The sequence below is a fragment of the Tiliqua scincoides genome, chromosome 1, assembly GCF_035046505.1.
Source record: "Tiliqua scincoides isolate rTilSci1 chromosome 1, rTilSci1.hap2, whole genome shotgun sequence".
Lineage (NCBI taxonomy): Eukaryota > Metazoa > Chordata > Lepidosauria > Squamata > Scincidae > Tiliqua > Tiliqua scincoides.
In genome coordinates, this window is record NC_089821.1 from 249,041,678 (window position 1) to 249,062,058 (window position 20,381).

At 43.3% G+C, this 20,381-nt stretch overlaps 1 protein-coding gene across 1 annotated transcript in view; it reads right to left on the reverse strand.

The window, feature by feature from the left end:
* DNAH14 (dynein axonemal heavy chain 14) overlaps nucleotides 1–20,381 on the reverse strand; it is a 283,703-nt gene that overhangs the window by 116,864 nt on the left and 146,458 nt on the right. Inside the window, 5 exon segments of the mRNA XM_066623355.1 lie at nucleotides 2,132–2,319; nucleotides 5,399–5,478; nucleotides 7,101–7,233; nucleotides 14,662–14,823; nucleotides 18,989–19,105. Coding sequence (XP_066479452.1) covers nucleotides 2,132–2,319; nucleotides 5,399–5,478; nucleotides 7,101–7,233; nucleotides 14,662–14,823; nucleotides 18,989–19,105 — 680 coding nt within the window.

Genomic DNA, 20,381 nt, shown 5'->3' on the forward strand with positions numbered 1-20,381 from the left:
TGAAGTATATCATCACAAGGAATTAACAAAAATTATGGAATTTAAAACTACCACCCGTAGTACTTTTCTTATGGCACAATCCTGAGCAACATGTACACTGGCACAACATGTGCTGCACCAGTGCTTGCCATCACAAAAGTACTATAAAGCAGATTACAACGCCCTAGCAGTTGCCAGCACTTCAGCAAAGGACCACATACACCAGCAGAAGGAGCAGCGTGCACTGGAGAAAGTGAGTTCAGCACTGAGCAGCGCGGAGGCAGAACGGGGCAGAGAGAAGAGCAGTTTGGGCGCAGGATAGGGTGGGAACAGAGGCACTGGAATGCATTATGCATACATACATTTATGAACTTACAAATCATGACAACATATTCTAAGAATTTTTTTTATAGTTTTACCATCTCAAACATTATCATTTGTATATATAAAATATACAAATTTATTCACATGCCTTGTATTTCTTAGGGTGCAATCCTAACCCCTTATGTCAGTGCTTTCAAGCACCGACATAAGGGCAATGCAGCTCCCAGGTAAGGGAACAAACATACCCTTCTTTGAGGAGGCCTCCGTGAGTGACACCCAACTATAGGATGCAGCACATGTTCCATTGGCACCGCTATGCTAGTGCTGGAAAGCACTGACATAAGGGGTTAGGACTGAGCCCTTAGTCTCTTGGTTATTTACACAAGAATCTATTTTGCAACGGAATGAAATTTCTGCATATTTGGAAGACTTTGACATGGCACAGTCCTGGCTCAGCAACTGCTGCACCAGCCTAGGCTGAAGCAAACATGACATAAAGCACATTGCAACAGTATAGGAGTTAGTTGCACCAGCGGGAAGGCCTGTGCTGGCCCACCTGTGCCAGTGTAAGGAGGAACATGTGCCAGAGCAGGTAAGACCTGCTTTGAATAGCACAGGTGCAGGAGAAAGGCAGAGAAGAATGTAATAGGTGGAGGCAGGAGGGGATGGGTGGACTGGGTCCCAAGAGTGGGGTGGGATGGCGGTGGCCATGCATGCTGTACCCTCCCTGGGCTTGGAATCCCAACATAGCTCCACTTGAAATTGCATCAGCGATTTAGCGGGCGCAGGTCCCAGCAGACTCATTGCCATTGGTGTAGCAAGGGGGTCAGGGGCGCAACTGACCCTGGGGCACAACTAGGCAGGGTGCCTCTATAACCCTCCCCTGCTGCTGCCTTTTTTCCCCCTTTAGGCCCTTTTACCAGACCTTAGAAGGCCTTCTCAGGCCTCCTGAAGGCCTCAGAAAGCCTACTGGGGGGGGAGGGGAGGGAGACAGCACACAGCCTCTATAACTCTCTGAAGGTCTAAAAATGTCACTTACAATTTCAGGAGAAAACAGGAAGTGAAGTTTTCAGGCAGGGGGTGGCATTTTGCTGTCCTGGCCCTGGGTGACACAAGGGCCAGGATCACAACTGCTTATTGAACAGGCTGAGGCTTTCCCTGAGGCAAGGGGACAAATGTCCTCTTACCTCAAGAAAATCTCTAGCCTGTTCACTACCAGCATATGATGCAATGCAGACTTGCTGGCCCCACTGTATTGACACTGATTAGGATTGGGCTGTTATGCAAGTACACTTTTTACTTCCTCTACTTTCCAGAAACCTGCCTGCTTCCATTATATAGCAATTAAGTGTTCTGTTTTGGGGCTGGCAGTTAGCTGAGAATCTAAGTCTTTCAGTTCTATCACAGCAGAGGAAGGTTTCAAGAAAGTGGGGAAGAAAAAATTATTGCCCCTCTTCAGAAAACACCTATGCCCTGAGAGCCCCAAACAATGCTATAAATTTTCTGTTGCCTGTAATCCTAAACAGGAGTGTTCATTTCAGGGGCAAGAGCAGCAGTTCCCAAACTGTGTGCCATGACACCCCAGTGAAGAACAGGGGCACTGCCAGATTTTTCTGGAAGTTCTGGCTGCTTGCAGTACCTACAGTGTTGGAAATGTAGGGACACCCTAAAAGAATGAATGCGACTCTAAGGGCATCATAACCAGGATACGTTTGGGAACCACTGGGCTGGGGATACATCACATTTTGTTGTGGACTCTCCATTTGTCATACTTTATAACCAGTGGTTCATGGTACATTTCCCATTATATCCCCCCAAAAAGCTTCACCTGCTTAGATTGTGGAGCACCCAGGATATCTTTGCTTTTCAATATTAATTTCTGAAGTATCCAAGTCTGGGCTTTAGCAGCAGTTGTATGTGCACCAAACTGTAGTACAGAAACTATAGCACCTTTTGTGCCTTCTGAAGATGGCTCATCGAGATCAGATGCTGAACTTGGAGAGCTCATAGCTGAGACTTATACAAAATTAACAGTTAGAATTCTATAAAATCAATAAATATATCTCTCTTCATCTACTACTTGTGTGACACTACTGACACCATTGTCAATTTTATTTTAACTGTTCACTAATTAAAAGTATCAAGAGGTAAAATATGTGACTTTTTCATTTTCTTAACAAAGACAAGTTGCTTATTGGTGGCTGTTCATTATCTGAGTGATTATCTGGGTAGACACATAGGTGCTGTTTTGGATTAATCAAGTTAATAAATACTAATAGCATCTTCTTAATAGTAAGTGTACAACAGACATCTCTACTATATGGAGCATAGTCAAATAGCAAAGAACCCTATAATAGTTGTGTGACTGGTCACTCAAGAAGCAGTGTGTCACTACCGATCTACTTGTCTTGAATGTTCTTAGCCGTCCTGTGACTAATGATTAGTGTGTCCTCACAACCAGCTATTTCCTTGGTCAAATATCAGTGGCAATGGATACTCTTTTTAAGGCTAAAGTGATGTGACCAAATGAGAGATTGCAAACAAGTCTCTAACAGACAAACTTACAGCCCAGTCCTGAGCTGTCTGGCACATGGGGCTGCAGCAGCATTGAAAATGACTGCCACTGCATCCAGCGTGCCCCAGACAGCCAATGCCGCCTCCTTGGGAAAAGGGGATGAAAATCCCCTTCCCTCGGTAAAGCGAGTAGCCCCGCAATGGGGTTACTCAATTCTACGATGACCCAAGGATTGGCACTGAATTCAGAGCCTCCATGTCAGGCAGACATCCCAACATGGAGGTGCACGATCTCTCCTGCCCTGCTTCCTCCTCCCCGGCACGCCTTCTCCCTGCCCTCTCTCCACCTCCCCCCACCCTGGAACACCTCCTCCCCGCACCTACCTCTCTGCTGCCCTCTCTGGTTCACATGACCACCAAGTGGTGGAGCTCCGGTGCTCCACCGGTGCTAGAGCCCGCAAACATGCCTTATGGCACGTGTGCAACAATGCATGCTGGTGGTGAGCCGGCATGCACTGAATAGGATTGGGCCCTTAATCTATAACAAATTATTTAGGTTTTGTGCCAATGCTCTTTTCTCTGACTGATTTAATGTTTCTTTTTGGATAAGGATAATTGCTTATCTACAACTATATTTTGTTGCATAGTCACCTGTGCACACTCATAGTGGAGTTTTGCACATGTGCAGTGCTAACCTTAGAAGATTTCAGAGATTTCTTGAATATTCTGCCCCTGCTCTACAGTAGGAAAACCTGGGGCCCTCAGCTCAGGAAGAGCATCCAATCCTCAGTTCCTTTTCTCAGTCCCTCGGAGATAAATCATTCAAAGAGAGATCTAACAGTTGGAGCCAGGTGCGCAGATAGGTGTTTATGCAGATGACCATTAAAAGAACCATAGTTACAGGAAAACAATCTACCTTCCTTCTTTGTGCTTGTTGTAGTATGTGCCCCATACAGTAAGGCAATTCAGTGGCTGGATAAGGCAGGACTACCAGACTGCTGTTGTGTGTGCTAAATGTCAGACAATACCTGTCAGACAATGGGGCAAGGGCCAATCAAGGCAAAGTGCTGAGTCATTGCACAGAACAAGGAGAGATGGGAAAAGCTGATGCGATTCCTGCCCAGGATGATGCAATGACATTCCTCAGTGAGGAGATCATGGTGTTTCCCATTGGCTGACAGGAGTATAAACGTCCAACAAGCACACTCCACAGGTGTGGGTTGTAGGAGTGAGTTGCTGCACGAATCTCTGCTAGACTGACACCTGATTTGCTGACTACTTGGACTGTTTGCTGGACTGCCTCTGATTGCAGATTTCTGGAACTGCCTTCTACTTGTAAATACTGCCTGTAAATAGACTCTGGTGCTGGGACTTCCCTGGGTCTTGCCTCCTTTTTTTGGCATTCTCCCCTGTGCTCTGAGCACCACACGCTGCAGCTGCAGGTTTGCACTTCTGCTATCTCTCTGTTTTGTCCATTATCTCTAACAGAGAGATCTAACAGTTGGAGCCAGGTGTGCAGATAGGTGTTTATGCAGATGACCATTAAAAGAACCATAGTTACAGGAAAACAATCTACCTTCCTTCTTTGTGCTCTCTATACAGACACATGCAGTGGAATCAGTTAGCTTCCCCCCTTATCTGGAAGTGGGTACAGGACAAGCAGAAGTTGCTCTGCAGGACAGCAAACTCAAATGACAAACATGGAGACATGTCCAGGGCATAGTGCTTGATAATGGCTGATAATGTAGAACACATTGCTGCTCTAAGGCCTGACTTGCATTAGCCTCAAAGGGGGACAGAGAGGAGGCAATGCCCAAGTCGATACTTTCTCCTCCCTCACTGCCCCAGAGACCAACTGGGTGATCCTATGTGTTAAAAACCCTGGTCCCTGGAAACATCCCTGGTGCACTGGCCTCTGGTTTGAAAGCAGAAGGACAAAGTACTTCCAGGAGGAAACAGGTACTTCCTACTTCCTCCCTCTTTTTCTCCCCAAAGGCCAATTGAAATCTAGAGTTGGATTTTGACTCTAGATTTTTGATGCAGAAATCAAAAAGACAAAAATTGTTTGCTTAACAACAGAGATACGTTCTCCAAAACCGTTATATTGTTGTTATGTGAACCTAATTCTTCCTTTCTCTTGATGGAATGTCCCACTGGGAGGCTCTGGAAGCCTATTCTGGGTTGTGCCAGGCCTCTGACCCACTGTATTGGCTTCTGCAGGGCTCAGAATGGCCCGCAGAAGCTACTTCCAGTTTTGGGGAGCAAACTGGAAGTTGCTTCAGGAAATTGGAAGTAGCTTCCAAAAGCATCTGCAGCCATTCTGAGGCTGTAGGCAACCAAACAGTACAGAAATATAATAATTACAGTGCTATTTTATCTGAACCTCTATAGATTCACTTGAATTATTTGAATTGTGGTTTCAAATTGTGAAATTTGATTATTTGAAATGGCTCTCTCTTAGAGAGAGCCATTCTCTCTAGGAACAATTAAAAGTGTAACATTGTGCCTGAAAAGGCAACGTTTATAGTAGAAAATCGAATCCTAAAACTTTTCCATAATTTTATAAAAATCAGTAACATACGGAAGTCTTTAGCTGAAGGAGGAGTTCTCTGGTGGCTACGAATCATATCCGATTTGAGATACGTAAAATTCTTCAACAAACTAGAGAAGAGTACACACACAAATTAAAATCTAAAAGGTGTAACAAAGAATGAAAATAATTGCAGAATTACAGGCAGGCCCCTGTATCCGTGGATCCGGTATCCATGGTTTCAATTATCTGCAGATACAGGGGCTCTCACGCTTCCTGCGCAGCCATTCATATTATTTAAGGCTTACCTGAGCAAAAATGTTCTTGCTTTACTGGGTTGCTATAAGCCTAGAGGCTTATAGTGACATTCACACTATCTCCTGGCAGCCTAAATGCTGGAATAGATGTGATCAAAGGCTAACAGGAAGTGGAAGTTAATTCCTGTTAACCTCTGAGCACATCTTTTCAAGAATTCAGGCTGCTAGGAGATAACCTGCACTTTTCTATAAGCCTCTAGGCTTATAGCCTCTATAAAGCCTCTAGCCTCTAGGCTAGCCTCTAGCCTCCTGTAAAACAAGAACAGTATGAAAGGGCAAGCCTTTAAATAAAATTAACGGGTGTGCAGAAAGGCATGGGAGCGCAGAGATGGGGTTCCATTTATCTGTGGTTTCCACATCCACGGGGGTCTGTGGAACTGATCCACTACAGATATGGGAGCACACCTGTACTAAACAAAACTTTTAGCAGATTAATTATAATACTTATGACAAATATAAGCATAGTACATTGCTGTTTGTAGTTCACTAACACTGACAGCTAGTACAGGAAAAAATATATGCAGAGGCTCTGGATCCAGTGGAGCTAAGCTCCACCAGTCCTGCCTCCCTCCCCCCAACACGCCTTCTCCCTGCCCTTTCTCCACCTCCCTGTAATGCCTCCTCCCCACCTCCCCCACTTACCTCTTCACTGCTCAGTGGTCCCTGCGACCGCTGAGCGGTGGAGCTCTAGCGCCTGGACAGCACTGGGCTACCACCGGCACTTGCTTGGCAGTAGGGCCTGCAAACGTACCTTACAGCATGTTTGTGACAGTACACACCAGCAGTAGGCCGGCGCTCACTGTTCTGGATTGGGCCCTAAATCTCCCATGGTAAATTCTGAAGCAGATTCTCAAGCTCCTCTACTTTGGATGCATGGCATAGGTCACAGTGGTTCTCAGATGTTTAGTACCGGGACCTGCTTTTTTAGAATGAGAATCCGTCAGGACCCACCGGAAGTGATGTCATGAACGGAAGTGACATCATCAAGCAGGAAAATTTTTAACAATCCTAGGCTGCAATCCTGTCCACACTTACCCAGGAGTAAGTCCCATTGACTATCATTGTTAAAAGCATATACATAGTAGCCTGTTAGAAGTACAGGTCTGTAACATTTCCCCAGATGCAGTCACCTACCATGGTAGCATCAAGTCTAATATATTAAAATAAAATATTGAAATGAGTGGGGACCCACCTGAAATTGGCTTGCAACCCACCTAGTGGGTCCCGACCCACAGTTTGAGAAACACTGGACAGAAGAACAATAAGACCACAAACCAAAATAAGAATACTCATTTTCATGATCAGTCCTAAACTGGGTGGAACAAAAACTGGAAGCATATGATGAGAATAATTCTAAAAGCAATTTTACTGCTCAAATTCCCTCATTACTGCACCATCTATTTGCATTCAATGTAGAATTAACCAGCGATGTTTACCTATTTTTTTTAGTTGCACTGTAAAAAAAGACTTCTCCTAAAATTGTTCCAATTTTTATTTGTAATCCTCCTGGTTTCTGAAGTCTTCCAAGCATGTTCTGAATCATAGCTGTCTTGCCACTTCCAGAATCCGCTAAGAATTAACAAAACATAGAACACTAAAACAGAAGAAAAGGATTTGAACCAGTTACAATACTTTACAACAGTTCTAGTTGGCAACCTTCAGTCTCGAGAGACTATGGTATTGCGCTCTGAGTGGTGGTTCTGGAACAGTGTCTAGTGTAGCTGAAAAGGCCGATTTGGGAGTGACAATCCCTTCCACACTGGGAGCAAGTGCAGTCTGTCCCTGGTCTGTCTCCCTGGCTATGGGCCTTCCTTCTTTGCCTCTTTGTGGATGCCAACCTATATTCCCTCACAAAGTAATTCCATAGGTTTCTACAGCTGACAAAATTGTGCTGCATGCTCACTTTAGTGTTCAAAGTAAGGGAGGCAGCTCCGCCAAAGGGCACAGCTAAAGTAAAGGCGCTCATTTAAGTCACGCAGCCTCCACGAGCGCCAAGGATCCTGCGGAGCAGAGCTCCGCGGTTCCTCCTCCTGCCCGCCCCAGGCACACCTCTGGCACCCCCCCTCCCTGTGTCACGCTGGCCTCCCTGCCCCCTTCCCACATCATGGTGGACTCCCCCCTCCCCAGAACGCCCCTGTCCCCGCCCCGTTTGCCGTTCCGCAGCCCGGCGGTGGCAGGCACCACCAAGCTGCGGAATGCGCGCACCCACCAGGCAATGGCTCAGCGCCGGCCAGAGCTGAGCCACCTCCAGCAGGAGCCCAGTGGTAAGCCCCGCAAATGCGCCTTATGGCACATTTGCGACTGTGGTCCGTGCTGCGGAGGCGCAGTGCTGAGGGAGATTTTTAAGGTTTACCTGTATTGATATATCTTCTTATGTAAACCAATGTATCTGTTTAACTCAAGTAATGTGTATTGATCTCTAAGATTGGTTCTCGGGCCTACAACTATGGATACAGACTTTGGTTGTGCAGTTCTCTGCTTACGCAGATAAGAAGGAATATGTTTTTCAGCTTTTAGACTGTGGCTGGTAGCCAGGGACTTTTGCAAGGGAACATTCAGGATCATGTCAGACAGGACTAGGGCACAATGAGCCAAGTTTATGAGTTCTGGAAGTTTGGAAAGTCCCGAGAAGCCAAACTGCGTCATGGTTGTTATGGACAGTTGTTTTCCTACTGTTATAAAAATGATCACAAAAGGGGGAGGTACAAGGGGGTATGTTCTTGTCCTTGACAAGTCTGTTCAAGCCTGTTAGAAAATAAACCATCTGAAAGAGAGCAACTCTTGATTTTTTATTTCGGCTCCTAATTGGAAACAAAGAAATCCAAATTCTTTCTATCAGTTGGCACCCCAGATGGGACAACGCAGTGACAGTTGGCTTGGTGGGTGCCTCGCCTCTTGCTGGGTGCGCTTTGCGCGCACCTTCCCTTTTTTTTTTGGGAGGAGAAGCATGCCTAGAGGAGGCTGGGGCTATTCTGCTGAGACAGCTGTCGTGCAGTGACCTTCCCCTGGCTTAGGACGGACAGACTGTCTGATTTGGCTCCAAATTGCAAGATTCGGCATATGGAAGGGTGAGATGGTTGTGTCCTTTCTGTTGTTTGTTCTATGCTTTATGTTCTGTGTACTATCCTGTGTCCTGTGTGATGTGTCTATGCTGTCTTGTGGCTGTCTTTTGTTCTGATCCATGTGCTTATTCCTTGTGCCTTGTCTTAGGAGTGCCTGTCTGTCTAAATGGTTCGTGCAGGTCTAAATGGTTCTGTCTGTGTGCTTTTGCATTGATTTGACTAGTTGGCTTGAATAGCTGACTTGAATAGTTGACTGAAAGATCTTTGTCAGCTAGGGTGTTTAACAGGCTGTGAGGAAGGGAACTCACAGAGTCTATTTCAAGGGATTCTGGCAGAGTGCTGGCACTCTGGAATAGCCTGGCCGGGCAGGGAAAGTCTAGTTTTCCCAGGTATATAAATGAATGTTCCCGTGTGTTGATTTTCTGGACTTTTGTCCTGGTTTTCAACTGAAATGCTGTGAAATCTCCAGCCTGAGTTTGAAAAAAATAGGGAGTGGTTCAGCAAAGCTGAATAGTGCTAAGAATCTGGGCATTCGGCCAGTGCTTGGCGCTCTTCCCGGACTGCTTGTGCAGCAGAGTTTAAACTAGGGCTGCTTAGTGTCATTTTTGCGCATCCTGTCAGCTAACCGTGATTTTTAAATCTGTGTGGTGTGCTTGAGAATGAGAGAGAGAGACTGTGTGAATGAATGAAACTGAGTAAAAAGGGATTGTTCACCCCTACATTTTGGGCTTCTTACTTGTTGGTGAATCAGCTTGTTTTAAAATGGGCCAAACACCTAGCTGTGCCTCTGATGCTCCTCTTTCCCTGATTTTGAGGGACTGGGATAGTATCCCAGGAACAGTGGGGCTGTCTAAAAAATGCATGGTTACCCTATGCACGGTCACCTGGCCAAGTTTTACCTCTTCATTGCCAGAATCTGATCAGTGGCCAAGCTGTGGAACGTTCTCTGAGGAAAGGATGTATCGTTTACGGGACATATTGTTTTCTCAGAGGCCTGGCCAGGCAGATTATTTATTTGTATGGTTTAACTATAAACCTCCCGATGGGCAACGAGCCATACAGGCCATGTGTGTGGGAAAAAATAAATGTGAGGTATCCTCAAACAGTCCACCCCCTTATAAAGTTGATCCCACTTCCCAAGAGGATGATCAATATAACCCAGCCCTGTATCCATTTCATTTGTTGACTCCTAGGGGTCGAGCTGGAGCTGCTCCAGCGCCTCAGGTAGTGGCAACTGGAACTGGAGAAATAGGAGGGCAACCTCTAACCACATTGAGGGCTACAGTTTCTCAGGATCAATTGGCTAGTCCTGTCTTGTGTAGCCAGGGAAGGGAACAAGTTTTCCCTGGGTCACCTGATTTATCCTGGGGAACTGAGTCTAGTAATATTTGTCAGGCTTTGAACCTAGAGATCCCTTCTACTACCCATAGTAGGCAAAGCTGTGATCCTACTGTGCTTGAGACAAATCCAATTACTGATCATGATTTGTCTGTGGCTAGATCAGTCAATAAAATGGCAAAGATCTATGCTAGAGCACAAATTGAAGGTAAAGTGCCTTCAGGTGTAGAGTGGTCTTTCTCTCCAACAAGTACAACCAATAGACTTGACAGATTTCGGCCGCAAACATCCACCCCGGGGAACTTTATGGCTCCGCTGAGAGCCTATCCAGTTCCTACGGCTGATGGTCATGTGCTGGTATTTACCCATACACCTTTCACTACCTCTGACTTACTGAATTGGCAGCAGACAATACCACGTCTACGAGATAATCCAGATGTTGTGTATCAGAAGTTTAAAACCATTTTTGCTACTCATTCCCCGGTCTAGGCTGATGTTATGCAATTAATGGACCATCTTTTAACGGAAGATGAGAGACAAAGGGTTAAACTGAAAGCCATAGAATATATAAGGAGAAAGCCTGCTTCTCCTACTTGGATTTTGTTGGATTGGCCGCAGTACAATCCTGAATGGGATGTAAATAGTCCAGATGGAAAGTTGGCTTTGTCTAATTTTGTGGAAGCTGTTTTGGAAGGAATTAAAGCTGCAGGAGAAGTTACTCCAAACTGGAGTAAGATTACTGCCTGTGTGCAATGTTTTGATGAGCATCCTTCTGATTTTTGTACACAATTGACATGTGAGTTTAGGAAGCATGGAGCTCTGGATCCAGAATCAGAGCAAGGGCAGGAAGTATTAAAAACTGTGTATATGGCTCAATGTTCAGAAGATATTGCACGTCGCTTTAGGGAACATCCTGATGGCATGCAAGGAAAAAATCTACCTGAGATTGTAAGCATTGCCACCAGAGTGTTCAATGCAAGGGGGGATCTGAAGGATAAGCAGAAAAAAAAGGAAAAACAGGCTGAAATGAAAGAGCAGGTCTCTCTTCTTGCAGCTATGGTTGCAGCTGCCAGAGAAGGGGCAAAGGATTTTCAAAGTAGGAGATTTCAAGATGTTCCTTTCCAGAACAGAGGGGGAACTGGGAGAGGTCGTGGAAGGGGAAGGACCATAGGATTGGGCCCTCAGTCTGTCCTTATGAAAACTCGCAGGAGATTTGAGGATTGTCCCCAAATTTGGGACCTGGTGGCTCAGAGGATGGTGGGTGGACCAGATGTAAACCCACACTTTGCCAGCAAGGCACCAGTTGCTGCTCCCCACTGGGATTGTGATTGGGCATCTGGACAGGCATCTGGACTCTCTGAAATGGCGAGTCCAGAAGTATACAGTGAGGATAAATATACATTAAAAAAGGAAGGCGAATAAAAAAGATACGCAATGCAAAATGTACAGAGCTAAGCTCTAAATCAGGGGTGTCCAAACCCCGGCCCTGGAGCCACTCCCTTAGGGAGCCCCCAGTCTCCAATGAGCCTCTGGCCCTCTGGAGACTTGCTGGAGCCCGCGCTGGCCTGATGCAACTGCTCTCAGCTCTCAGTCAACTGTTCAACTTCTCACATGAGCTGTGTAACGAGGGCTCCCTCCACTGCTTGCTGTTTCACATCTGTGGTGCAGCAGCAACAGCAAAGGAAAGACTGGCCTTGCTTTGTGCAAGGCCTTTTATAGGCCTTGAGCTATGGCAAGACCTTCATTCATTCATGTAAGTTCATCTCTAATATATTCATTTATGTAAATTTATTCAAATTTGAAATGTAAATTAATTCTTTTTTTCCCGACCAGTACACAGTGTCAAAGATGTGGCCCTCCTGCCAAAAGGTTTGGACACCCCTGCTCTAAATGAAAGTGGTTGCTAGGTAGGTTAAGAGAAAATGATGAAATTCTCACAAAGAGGAGTGTGTTAACATGTAAATTGAACAAGGAAAAGAGGAGGAGTAAGTGTCTATGGGAAATAAGGAAAATTATGCACTTTTGCAACACTCTTGGGCTGTAAGAGACTTGCACTGGCCCAAGTCCCTGTTAGGATTGTGCCCTGAGTTGGGCCACTGGCCACTGCACAGGGTTGTAGCACACCAAGTAGATTTTCTCCATGTGTGCATGTTTAAAAGTACGCATACATGTGTGCATAAATATATCAGCAACCCCATCTTTTCCCAACACCACCATTTAGTGTATCCAAAATCTGCACGTGGACTCTGAACTAAAAAAAAAGCATAAATTGGTCAGTGTGTGGTATTATTTCCAGTATATCTTCCCGATACAATAAAAAGAAAAAAGGAATCCATCGCATGTTTCTGTCTTTTGGCAATTCTTCCAATCACCTTAATGTTACAACCGTCTTATACAGTGCAAAGTGATGCTGACCTAAATGACATTAATGAAATAGCAGGCATTATATTTGTATTTAAATGATGCCTAAAAGTAATATGGTTTTAAAAATGTAAACTGAATCCTAAACTATGATGTTTGGATTATTAAAGGATTAGTATTGAAGGATGATTTGGTGACAACTACCATAGAAATTTGCCTATAAGAAATTTCTGCCAATAAATCAAGTGTACATGATCTCCTCGTCTTATCTGTGGGTCACTCAGGGTCAGGGCTATTCAGGCAGCCAGGAGAAGTCCAGAGGAGAGCAAGAGGACAATGCAGAGATAATTAGAGAGCAATCAATCTCCATGGCAACAAGGTTGCAAGCTGCAGCCAAAGTTAACCTTTTCACTCCTCCTGAGAAAACAGGAAACCAGGGTTCAAGACTTCCATTTAAATCAGGGGTGTCCAAAGTTTTTGGCAGGAGGGCCACATTGTCTCTCTGACACTGTGTCGGCGGCCGGGGGGAAAAAAGAATTAATTTACATTTAAAATTTGAATAAATTTACATAAGTTTACATAAATGAATATATTAAAGATGAACTTATATGAACGAATGAAGGTCTTGCAATAGCTCAAGGCCTATAAAAGGCCTTGCACAAAGCAAGGCTGGCCTTTATTTTGCTGCTGCTACTGCATCACAGAGTGAAACAGCAAGCAGTGGAGGGAGCCCTCGTTACACAGCTCATGTGAGAAGTTGACAGTTGACTGAGAGCTGAGAGCAGTTGCATCAGGCCAGTGTGGGCTCCAGCAAGTCTCCAGAGGGCCAGAGGCTCATTGGAGACTGGGGGCTCCCTAAGGGCCACATTGAGAGGCCTCGAGGGCTGCGAGTGGCCCCAGGGCCGGGGTTTGGGCACCCCTGATTTAAATCAAGCAAGCCTCTTTCTCTTTGGCAGACCCTTCTGCAGCCTCATTCCATTTTGCAAATATATGACAGAAGTCTGGTTCTTTAAACACCAGGATGTAATCCTCTTTTCCATCTGAAACCAAGTCTGAGGTTTCAATTCAGTGTACCATTACTTAAGAATAACACCCACGGAAAGCAATGGGTCCACTTCCGAGTAAATTAAGTTGCAACTATGCATAGCAGCGCTTGCTCAAGGTCATTCTTTGTTGCTTGTCTCTCTGCTGTGAATTGAATTGCACACTCCCAGTTGTGTGTTATAAATTGTATCCTATATGTTGAGCCCAGGCACCTTAAAAAATAATTTGATTAATGGTTGTACTGGTATGTTATTTACAGTGCACTTACTCTGATAAAGTCTACAAAAAGTGTTCAAAGACCAAAATTTTAAAAGTTAATGAATAAAAATGTATCTTATGATCTTTTACTATATTTTTAATAAATCAGAGATTGTACAGATCTTGGTAACAATTACTGGTAGGTTATTTTTCAGGATCTTGCATCGGATTAAATCAGACAAAATTATAGTCTGAACCACCCTAAATTTAACCCCTGACTTGTCCAAGGGTCATAGGAAATTTAATGATTTTTTGGTCAAAGCCTGCCCTTGGCTTATCTGTGTGTTCAACTTATAGGCGGGTGCCTACGGTGCTTATACATTGACAATTGCAAGAACAATAATTGCTATCTTTTGAAATGAGTATGGCCTCCTGATAGTGACTGCAACTTGGAACTTCCTTTTTACAAGAATGGAAAGGTGAGGTATTAAATCTTTAAAACGAATAAATAAAATGGTTACTGAAAACATTGTATATCACATAGAGACAATTATAGAAACTCACCTATTATAGAAGAAGCCATTTGTGACAGATACATTTGTAGAATATCTGGTTTTATCTATCACATTCTGGAATGATAACTTTCAAGATAAAGTTTATTTTCTTTATTGTGATCTAACTATATGTTTAATTTGACAATTAGATTTGCATGATTTGTTATATGGTAATGTTATATATTTTATACAAATATATACCTTTCTATAAAAACCTGGAATCTGAATTCCATGCATGATCATTCATGCATGTATGACCATTCTGAGAAGATCTGCTCACAATAAGGTCTATTTATGAACTGGTTTCTGAATAGCACATTCAGAATAAGAATACTACAAAAATAACAAAATGTGCTTGTATGTTGCTTCAGCAATTAAATGAACATTATTCTTCAGCAGACAATGTTATTCTATTTTATGGTATCTAAGAATGAACTTACCTATCATTAGTACTGGATGTTTATTCAGCATGAGAAGACTTGTTAGAAAAGTGTATCGAACTGTATCAATATTAGGAATAAATGCAGAGATCTCTGTATTCTTTTCTTGTTTTCCTGTCATTTTATTATTAGAGATGGGTGAATCTGAAAGGTCAGAGGTCTCTAAATGTAAAATAAAAAATTAAATTATTTCATATTTGGGATATTTTGTTATCTCAAACTGTATAAGTATTACTTCTATAGTCTAAACAGGTAATCACAAAATTACATTATCTTAAATGTCATTGTGTCATTCCTGTTTCCTTATATTGGATATATCTATTATGTGTAAAATATTATGCATTTCCTTCCCAATTAAGGAAACAAACTGCTGTGCTATAGTTGCTCCCACACATACACATATGTATCTCCTACAACACATACAAATACAGGTGGGGCCTCGGTATCCATGGGGATCTGTTCTTGGACTCCTCGTAGACACTGAAAATTATGGATAATCAAATCCATGATTTTTGGCCCCATAAGCCCACTGAAGGGGACTGGGACTGTGCTCCAGTCCCCCTGGAGGGTTTTCTGAAGACCCAGAGGCAGTATGCATCTGTCCGCTGCCTCTACAGGCTTCAGAATGGCTTTTTCAACCAAAAAAATGCTACTTCCTGAGGGGAAGCCTGAGCCTCAGAATGCTTTATATGGTATAAAAAGGACACTTCCTGATTTTCTCAGGAAACTGGGTAGCATTTTTTTTCACTACTTGCCTAAACATCAAAATGCCTTATATGGAATAAAAATGGCACTTTCAGATTCTCTCGGGAAACTGGAAGTAACTTTTTTCACTACTTTCCCAGGCCTCAGAATGCCTTATATGGCACATAAAAGGTCACTTCCGATTTCCTTCGGGAAACTGGAAGTAGCATTTTTTCAGCCAAAATGACCATTGTGAAGCCAGCAGAGGAAGTGGGTGGAAAACCTTCTTGGGTGCTTGAGTGGAAGGCTGCCAGAAGAATGCTAAGCAGGAGCGGTCCTGGTTAAATTTTGGATAAAGCTGTTATCAGACAGCAGAGCCAGGAGGAGTTGCTGTTTACAGCTTGTCCTACCTGAAACTGCTCCTGCTGGAAGCTTGGAAGGCATACCTAGATGCCAGATGTGATGACCATGCCATGATGAATTCCATTTGGAAGAGAAGGGTTCTACAAGCTGCCCATAGAACAATTACTGTAAAAACTCATTTGTACTCTACTATGGAGCTTTGTAAGCTGCCTTAGGCATTTGCTTTGGCATGGGAAAGGCGGAATATAAATTTCTCAAATAAAATAAATAAGTAAGTAAATAAATAAAATGGAGAGAGACTACTAAAATGGGCAGAATGGATGTTTTCAACAGGGAAGAAAATGACATAGTTCTGCCTTCAGAGAAGGGGTAGTTATAGGGATCTAAACAAACACATTTCTGGACAAATAATAGTATCTGGAATGTATGCAGCCAGGAATTTCCTAGGTTTCATTGGTTAAGGTGTATCCTTCCAGAAGGGCACAAGATTTGACTGCACCCCAATCAAGATAGTTCCTGAAGGGATAAAGGCATGGCAGGGAATGTGCAGCACCCCTGATTGGGTCATTGGTGGGAGAAACACTGCAGGGAGGAAGTTTGAAAGAATGTCCAGCTGGTCTGACCACTGGGCAGTTAGGCAATTTATTACTCAGGAAGACAGGTGCTTGCAAATGGAATTATGCTAAAGAGAGGAGCCCAAATTTAGAGAAGTGTGAACACAGATACTAAGCAGTGATAAACCTTTTGATCAATGGACCTTAGCTAGCATGATTTTGATTAGGAAAAGTCATGCCTTATCCTTGGGTGGGTGGGGGGAGACCTGGCTTGGAATAGTTGCCAAGGAACTAAGATAGAGTTAGGAGAGACTGTGCACATTTGAAAAAAGGAGGTAATAATTGATTATACTGTGGTGGCAGAAGGAATATGGTAGATGACATTTGCTACACAAAACCTCCTGTGCAATTCCCATTGATATGGATAATTCTTTTCCTGTTTCGCATCAACTAAACATGCATTACTGAGAAGTCAAACTGATGACTGAACTGCATTGGCATAGCAACCACTCTTCCAGACTGAACTCTTGTACTAACCTCTTTTTAAACTAAAGATGAGTGATATAACCCCTGCTAACTGAGAAAGAGGCACTTTTAAAGTGGGTGCTCTTCTTTTATTTAGCGGGGGGAGAGTAACTGGTCCTCCTCACCCCAGCACTGTCTTTTCTAGTGGCTGTCTGCTGGTGCTCTTTTGCATCCTTTTAGATTGCGAGCCCTTTTGGGACAGGGAGCCATTAGTTGTTTGTTTTTCTCTGTAAACCGCTTTGTGAACTTTCTGTTGGAAAGCGGTATATAAATACTGTTAATAACAACAACAACAACAACTAAAGATGAGTGATACATGTGTTTTAGGACATTCAGGGCCCAATCCTATCTAACTTTCTTGCACCAATGCAGCTGCAATGCAGCTCTGAGGTAAGGGAACAAATGTTCCCTTACCTTGCGGAGGCCTCTGTGACTGCCCCCACACTGCAGAATGCAGCACACACCCTGTTGGCAGAGCTGCATCCATGTTGGAAGGTTGGATAGGATAGGGTCCTCTGTTGCTTATATTGTGTTTTCTGTTTATTTTAATGTTTTTGTCTCTGTTCTCTTGGTGCTCCTACCAGACCCTCTGCATTACCATACAACATTCACATTTTCAGCATGAACATTAGTTCATTAAATGAAGGGTTCACTGTAAATGTATCAACTCTTATTTATAAACACATTAAGAACTTCACAGCTAGTGGAAGAACATTGAAGATTCACAGCCCAATCCTGCACTCCCGTGGCATGCAGCTGCGGTGGCACAGAAAACGGCTGCTGCTGCATCCAGCATACCCACAGCAGCCGTGGGCAGCACTTGGGAGAAGGGGACTTTTGTCCCCTTCTCCCAAGTAAGGGAAGTAGCAGCATAATGGGGTTATGAACGCTCTGGAACCCCATAATAGGGTTACCTGCATCCCTTCCTTCCTGCTCCCTCTCCCTAGCACACCTCCTCCCTGCCCTATCCCCACCTCCCCCCTCCCTGGAATGCCTCCCCCCCTGCTTACCTTACCGTGCCATTACGGTCCGTGCGACCACTGAACGGTGGAGGCCAGGCACCAGCCCAGTGCTAGCCCAGCGCCAGGCTAGCACGGGCGCTTGTCCGGCAGTAAGCCTCGCAAACATGCCTTTTGGCACATTTGTGACAGTGTACGCTGGCAGTATGCTGGCGCACCGAGCCCAGGATTGGACTTTCACAGAGGTAACATCAAAAAGTAAAGAGTCCTTTGAAATGTGCTGGTCTGGTCTACTGCTACTCTACTAAGTAGTCTAAGAATATTACATAAAAGTTTGGTTGACTTGTTTATTTAAAAATTTTATATATTTATGCCTCTGAGTGTGCTCAAAGTTATAATTTTTATAATATGTTTATATTTTTATAATATAAAAAATTTTTTATAATATTTTATAATAACTTATAATTAAAAAAACCCAAATCATAAGAAAATATAAACTTTAGTACAGGTCGAACCTTGTTATACACAAATTTTTTATACCCGGATTTGACTCAACATGAATGGCCAATGCAAATGAGAAGGAATGTGCTGATTCTTGGAAAAGGGGAAAAATCTATCCCTTTAAAATCACAGTTTAAAAATTGCTTTTTACTGTTGTAGAGAGATAATCATGCAAGTGATTACAGGTATAACTTAATTATCCACAGATTTTTCTATCTCAACACAATGAGAAGTATCCTTTAAATTAAAGGAAAACAGTCATTTAACAATAGCCTCAGTAATGCAAGAGAGGGCAGCTGGTTGACAATCCATCAATCATTCTCTCTCCAGGCTTCACTCCTCCCTCCCCCCTTAGCACGTGAAAGAAGGCTAAATGGCAGTGATGATCACCTTCTCCATTCTTTCCCCCTAACTGCAGCTCCTGGTGAAGAGAGGGATTGCCGCCTCCTAGTGAAGCCTAAGCGCCTGGAGACAGACGGATTGCCTCTGTGTGCATTTCAAAAGTTCAGCAAGGCTGTTTTTAAATCACTGGAGAAAAAGGACTTTGTTCTTTAAATTGATTTGCTTTAGTGTGTTTTTTGCCATCCATGTGAGTTCTGGGAACGGAACTCTCACGAATAATGAGACACAATCTGTATATTGCTATTTAGTATATGCATTCAAGTCTTAAATTTATTAACCAAGTTCCATGAAAGTTAAAGTAGAAATACAACAGAATAGATTCTCAGTGGCTATTCTTACCCTTCTGAATAAGTCGTTGTGTACTAGGAACTAAGTCTTCCCATGGAACAAAATCTCCTGTTTGTAAATCCACAAAGTAATCAAAAACAGTTTTGTCTCCAGATGGAAACTGAATATCTGAAGATAAGAAAGCAGGAAATTTGTTCTATTATGTGTACACAATTTTTTTTAAAATCTAAATTCTGGTATAATGCACATATCTACTATGCAACAGATATTTTGACATATTTCTGTCAAAACCCACAGTAAAGCCCACAGAGTAACATATTAAAGTAAGGAAAACATTTTATGAGGTAAATTGCTTCAACTGTTAAGAGTGTATATGTATTCAAGTTTCAAGATCTTGTTCCATTGGTCAAAAGGGGTAATCTTATCAAGATATTAGTGGATTCACTTTTGAAATTTTGAAAATAGCCTTTTGGTGGCATCACACTCCCTCTTTGAGGGAAGAAGTTTCATATTCAGTAGGCTATTACAAGGTTTTGCTCTGCCCTACATACATACATGTCTATTGGATGGTACATAAAGCAGAGCCTCCCCTGGAGATTTCAACAGATGAGCAGATTTATATGGCAGAAGTTGGCCCTTAAGGTACTAAGGAAACAAACTATATGGTTTTAAACATAATTATTAGCACCTTGAATTGAACCTGAAAACAGATGGAAAGCCAGTGTAGTTCCTGCAAGATGGGAGTAATATGCTCCCCTTGTATTGCTTCCATTAGCAATCCCGCTGAAGCACTTTGCACCAGTTTCAGTTTCTAAGTACTTTTCAAGTACAATACATTGCAGTATGCTACAAATCAGGATGCTACCAGAGCTTGGATAACTATGGCCAGATCTGCTTTCCTGAAGAAAGAGTGCAGCTGGTGCATGAGCTGAAGTTGGGCCATGGTGCCCCTAGCCATGGTTGCCATATGGGTCTGTAGCAAAAACACTGGCGCCAAGAGGACCTCCAAGCTATATACTGAAACCAGCACATTACCATGAGCTATAAACTTGAAAGACAGTTCAGAAGGATACCATCACTGATGGTACTGAACACTGCTGAAAAGTCTAGAAGAACCAAAAGCCCAGAAGACACATTCCACCTGTCTAATTGCCAGTATAGGTTTTCAACCAAGGGGACCTAGGTAGAAACTGTCCTGAAATCAGGCCAGAAACAAAACCAAAATAAACAGTTTCATTCAAGATCTTTGGAGCTGAGTCACTACCATACACTCAATCACTTTGCCCAAAAAGAGGAGCCTGGAAATTGGTTAGTAGTTGCCAAGAGTGATCCAGAGAGCTTTTTGAGAAGAGGTTTGGCCACTGCTTTCTTCAAAACAGATGGAGCTTTGGCCTCTGTGAGAGATTTGTTCACAAAGCACCAAGGGATTTCTCTTCTGGAAGCT